Genomic DNA, 6,069 nt, shown 5'->3' with positions numbered 1-6,069 from the left:
AACACAATCGCTTACTGTCTGATTCTCAGTTACTGGTAATGTTGAGTAACAGACAAACACAACATTATATACTGTCAGTCGTACAGTTAGCCCAAGACCGTAGAGTTCAACACCCATGTCGATCTACAAGTGCATTCTTGTAGATCGGCTATTTTCACTATTATTGTGGGGAAGAGGGATATTTGTCACTGTATGCTGGGGGGCACCTGTCAGTGGGGAGCGATAATAATAATAATAAACTAAAATACACGTAGGCCTATTATATAGCACTTTCATGTCATAGAATGCAGTGCAAACTTAAAGTACATAAGTGTTGGGCAGGAGGAGTAGGACGAAGGCTCTACGTCCTCCCGGTGGGGGCTCCTCACTGGCAGGTGAGTCAGTAGGATATGACAGTATACGTCCTCCCGGTGGGGGCTCCTCACTGGCAGGTGAGTCAGTAGGATATGACAGTATACGTCCTCCCGGTGGGGGCTCCTCACTGGCAGGTGAGTCAGTATAGGATACAACAGTATGTCCTCCCGGTGGGGGCTCCTCACTGGCAGGTGAGTCAGTAGGATATGACAGTATACGTCCTCCCGGTGGGGGCTCCTCACTGGCAGGTGAGTCAGTATAGGATACAACAGTATGTCCTCCCGGTGGGGGCTCCTCACTGGCAGGTGAGTCAGTATAGGATACAATAGTATGTCCTCCCGATGGGGGCTCCTCACTGGCAGGTGAGTCAGTATAGGATACAACAGTATGTCCTCCCGGTGGGGGCTCCTCACTGGCAGGTGAGCCAGTAGGATACAACAGTACGTCCTCCCGGTGGGGGCTCCTCACTGACAGGTGAGCCAGTAGGATACAACAGTATGTCCTCCCGGTGGGGGCTCCTCACTGGCAGGTGAGCCAGTAGGATACGACAGCAGTGACAACACCACACTGAAATGTGTGTGTGTGTGTGGGGGGGGGGGGGAATCAATTGGTATAACGACTACATTGGGGAGAAAAAAAGGGGTTAAAAAAATAATTGGCTATACTCTAAATGTAGGAAGAAAAAAATGAAATTAAAAAGAAAATCTAATTTGGAATTTGCCGTTTTGAATTCTTATATTATATCTAATATTTTTTTAGTACTCCAGTACTTTAACTCAAGTAGAAATTAGACAGGAGTACTCATTTGTACTGTAGTCATATTTAACCAGGCAGAGGTATCTGTACTTTGACTACAGTACTGGGGTTGAGTACTTTGTCCACCAGTCCGTTGGGCAAGACTTTACAAAAGGCAGCAAAATAATGATGCATTATGTATTCATAATTTACATGGCAATGTATGAGCACAGCTCCCACCTAAACACTTCTTATAGAGTCACCAACACTGTTAAAAATTAAACACAATAAATAAAGTAAATATAACAAAATAATCTCAATATAAATAGTCCCGTGTTTCGACATACAGTACGTACGTACGGCTGTGAATTTAAACTGTGTTTGAGGGAAGTACTGTATGGAAACTATGAGGTCTTAAGAAATGAGGTAAATATAAATATGTTGTTTTGCTGTGTAACGGCCGGGCTCCACCGGGCGCGTCAGCGTCGCGTCTCCGTCACCGTCAGGGAATGTTCCCTTTTTAATCAATGAAGGGTGGCTCCACTGCCCGCGTTGACGGAGACGCGACGCGTGCATTAAAATTGAACCGGTGCGTTTTTTGACGCGACGCGACGGAGACGCAACGCGTCCGGTGGAGCCCTGGCGTTATGTACAGTAGACGTTGGCAAAATCCAACAAAACTGTAAGCAGCTTCTCACTTCAAATGCCGGTTAAGGGGAAAAAATGGCACTAACTAACTTACACCCATGGCTGCAGAGCCAGAACCACCGACTCTGATATGAACGCTTCTGTGAAAAAAACAATAAACAAAAAAGCCTACTTCCTAGTGGGACCAGAGACGAGGGGCGCGACTGAACGACAACGAGTTGGACATTTGAGGACGCTAAAAGACAAAGCAGGCTTTGGCCTGGAGGGCCTTCAGCAATAAGGGCTTTGGTAAAAAAAAACCTTCTCTACAAGATAATTAACTACGCGTCCAAAAGCAGGCTTTTGCATGGGGGGGTCTTACGGAATTCTCTACAAGTTACTTTCAGAAATCGACGCAGTTACTGCAACTGGAGTTGGAAATACATTGTTTTCAATGAGGGCAGCGCAAATAAGAGCTATTTTAAGCATGTGTTCAACATGACAACTGTTTTAAAGTATTGTACAGTAACAACTAAAGTCTCTTTAATGTTTATGTTGTACTATTACTACAAAAAAATCTAAAATAAAAGGATTTAAGATCATAAAAGCTGGGCTGTTCCCTGAGTCCAAAGCATTTCTGCCTACTTCCGGTCCAGGACTTGTCCCAGTTGGTTGTCCCCATTCTCAATAGAAGTCTATGTAGGAGAGCCGCCATTGGACTGAAACCCCATGAAGTGAACGCCATTTGCGTAACTCTGTCTATATCTAAGGCACTGCCCCCAATCCAACCCTTGATGCTGAGTGCCAAGCAAGGGGGCACTGGGTCCCATTTTTACAGTCTTTGGTATGACCGACCCGGCCGGGGATCGAACCCTGACCTCCCAGTCTCAGGGCTACTGTATACTATGGAGTATAAATTAGGTTCCAAGGCACTGTTTGCATTATCAGCTCGTATCCTAATCTATAGTAAACGAGTTACAGCGGTCTCAAAGAGAGTACTACTTGTTGAAGACCTTGAACTTAGTCTCTCCTGTGTAAGTTCACAAGGTCTTCAAGGAGCGGCAGTGGCTCAGGGGTTGATCTGGCCGGTAGAGCGGCCGGATGGGAACGGTTAGCTGTCCCAGTTCGATCCCGGACTCCCCCAGAGTTAGTGTCGATCGAAGTGTCATTGAGCAAGACTCTGAACCCCTAATTGCTCCCGATGTGCAGGTGGACTCATAATATACAGCCTACAATACTGCACGTCATTGGTGGAAAATGGAAATGGAAAAAACATAAAATCTTTTGTTACATTTTCCATCCAAAATGTAAACTTTTACTGAGGGACACGGTCAGGTTGGCTGGACTGGAGTGTTAATGAGTTGGGTTGGTTCTGGCTGCCACAGCGTGTGCACGTGTGTGTGTGTGTGTGTGTGTGTGTGTGTGTGTGTGTGTGTGTGTGTGTGCGTGTATTAAGGCTTTAAGCAACTAGTCGACTATTCAACTAGTCGACTAATAAATCCACTAGTCACAAGTATCTGATGCTTAGTCCAGTTACCCTGGGTAAATATAGTAACTTTGCTTTGCTTTGCTTTGAATAGTTGATAGGAAAAAAAACATTTTTTGTTTTTTTCCCCCGTTTTTGTAGGCCTCAAGATCGGCTAGATTATAGTTATAGTCACAAATGTATAGTTTTTAAATGTACAACTATTATACAAAAATAAAATAAATAAAATGACATAATAGGTAGGCCTAGTTAAACAACTAGTCGACTAGTAAAAATCACTAGAAGTGAAAGCCCTAGCGTGCGTGTGTCTTCATCGGAGCAGGTGTCCCACGCTGATGGACAGGAACAGTCCTAAAACAGAGACATAAGGACACAGAGAGGACAGACAGAACGGTCAGGAACAGTCCTATAAAGCAGAGACATAAGGACAGACAGAACGGTCAGGAACAGTCCTATAAAACAGAGACATAAGGACAGACAGAACGGTCAGGAACAGTCCTATAGAGCAGAGACATAAGGACACAGAGAGGACAGACAGAACGGTCAGGAACAGTCCTATAAAGCAGAGACATAAGGACACAGAGAGGACAGACAGAACGGTCAGGAACAGTCCTATAAAACAGAGACATAAGGACACAGAGAGGACAGACAGAACGGTCAGGAACAGTCCTATAAAACAGAGACATAAGGACAGACAGAACGGTCAGGAACAGTCCTATAGAGCAGAGACATAAGGACACAGAGAGGACAGACAGAATGGTCAGGAACAGTCCTATAAAACAGAGACATAAGGACACAGAGAGGACAGACAGAACGGTCAGGAACAGTCCTAAAACAGAGACATAAGGACACAGAGAGGACAGACAGAACGGTCAGGAACAGTCCTATAAAACAGAGACATAAGGACACAGAGAGGACAGACAGAACGGTCAGGAACAGTCCTATAGAGCAGAGACATAAGGACACAGAGAGGACAGACAGAACGGTCAGGAACAGTCCTATAGAGCAGAGACATAAGGACACAGAGAGGACAGACAGAACGGTCAGGAACAGTCCTATAAAGCAGAGACATAAGGACACAGAGAGGACAGACAGAACGGTCAGGAACAGTCCTATAGAGCAGAGACATAAGGACACAGAGAGGACAGACAGAACGGTCAGGAACAGTCCTATAAAACAGAGACATAAGGACACAGAGAGGACAGACAGAACGGTCAGGAACAGTCCTATAAAACAGAGACATAAGGACAGACAGAACGGTCAGGAACAGTCCTATAGAGCAGAGACATAAGGACACAGAGAGGACAGACAGAACGGTCAGGAACAGTCCTATAAAACAGAGACATAAGGACACAGAGAGGACAGACAGAACGGTCAGGAACAGTCCTATAAAACAGAGACATAAGGACACAGAGAGGACAGACAGAACGGTCAGGAACAGTCCTATAAAACAGAGACATAAGGACACAGAGAGGACAGACAGAACGGTCAGGAACAGTCCTATAAAACAGAGACATAAGGACACAGAGAGGACAGACAGAACGGTCAGGAACAGTCCTAAAACAGAGACATAAGGACACAGAGAGGACAGACAGAACGGTCAGGAACAGTCCTATAGAGCAGAGACATAAGGACAGACAGAACGGTCAGAGGACTGAAGGGAGACGCAGCGGTCGTACGCAGCACGCAGCAGCACACGTCAAGACATAATTTCTATGAACCAGGGCTTCCAGATCTAAACTAGCTGATCTACAAGCTCACAATGTGTGTTAAAAGAAGGTTAGCCAATGGAATGCAACCACCCCAAGCCCTAACCACACCAAAGGGTCAAGGCGGTTTTAGCGTTGTCCCTGCGGTGTGATATGTCTTGTTGCACGTTGACCAACGTTGACCCTTGTGATTCAACGTATGGAATTCAATGGCCCAAACCACACCAAAGGGTCGAGACGGTTTTAGCGTTAACTCCTTGCAACCGTTTGGACCCAAGGAGTTGTACGGTGACCCTTTGGTGTGGTTAGGGCTTCAATAAGGACTACTACCTGTATGGAGTAGACCTTGTAGACCAGGTATAAGGACTACTACCTGTATGGAGTAGACCTTGTAGACCAGGTATAAGGACTACTACCTGTATGGAGTAGACCTTGTAGACCAGGTATAAGGACTACTACCTGTATGGAGTAGACCTATGTAAACAGAGCTGCTACTTGTACACACATTTTACATTTCAGGCTTTTCTTTCTTGTATACTATTTACATAGTTTTGAGGGAAAATGCTGCTATTTGTCCCAAAATGACTGCAAAATATGTGTTTGAAAAAGCTTTATACCCTGTTTACATTCTTATAGAAAATAATACCAGCACTCACGTAGTTTCCTGGAAACTACGTATTATTTTCTATAAAACTGTATGTTCCAGAACCGTGCACCCGTGGGTTAGGGTTAGAACCAAGGGGCCAGTGAGGCTATTCAACGTTGAAGCTCTGGGCCCTAGTGGTAGGAGGAGGGACTACAGGCGGACCCGTGTATTCATGACCGGGAAACCCCGTGCAGCTGGGCTTTAACATGTAGGACCATCACTCCCTACGTCACCCCAGACCTTAAATTTGAGGTCTGTTCACACAATGCGGTACCCCATAACATGTATATAACGATGCAATGCGACAGCTCTGTTCACACAATGCGGTAACCCAACTGTATATACTTTTCCCATTTTCAACAGTTATTACATTGGGACTCTTGCTTTGGCAATGTTAACATGTGTTTTCTCATGACAATAAAGCTCATTTGAATTGAAGTGTGTGTTCTATTACCTGTAGCGTCCGTGTGGTCATTCTACAGTGTGTGTGTGTGTGTGTGTGTGTGTGTGTG

The 6,069-nt window shown here is 45.2% G+C and overlaps 1 protein-coding gene across 1 annotated transcript in view; it reads right to left on the bottom strand.

Annotated features, from left to right (window-relative positions):
• them4 (thioesterase superfamily member 4) overlaps window positions 1-6,069 on the bottom strand; it is a 24,982-nt gene continuing 18,913 nt past the window's right edge. Inside the window, exon 7 of the mRNA XM_079502765.1 lies at window positions 1-3,553. Within this exon, the coding sequence (XP_079358891.1) occupies window positions 3,513-3,553 (41 nt within the window). The 3' untranslated portion in view covers window positions 1-3,512. The remainder of the gene's footprint in view (window positions 3,554-6,069) is intronic.

Source organism: Electrona antarctica (genome assembly GCF_951216825.1).
Source record: "Electrona antarctica genome assembly, chromosome: 6".
NCBI lineage: Eukaryota > Metazoa > Chordata > Actinopteri > Myctophiformes > Myctophidae > Electrona > Electrona antarctica.
This window is presented reverse-complemented; position numbering and strand designations above follow the sequence as displayed.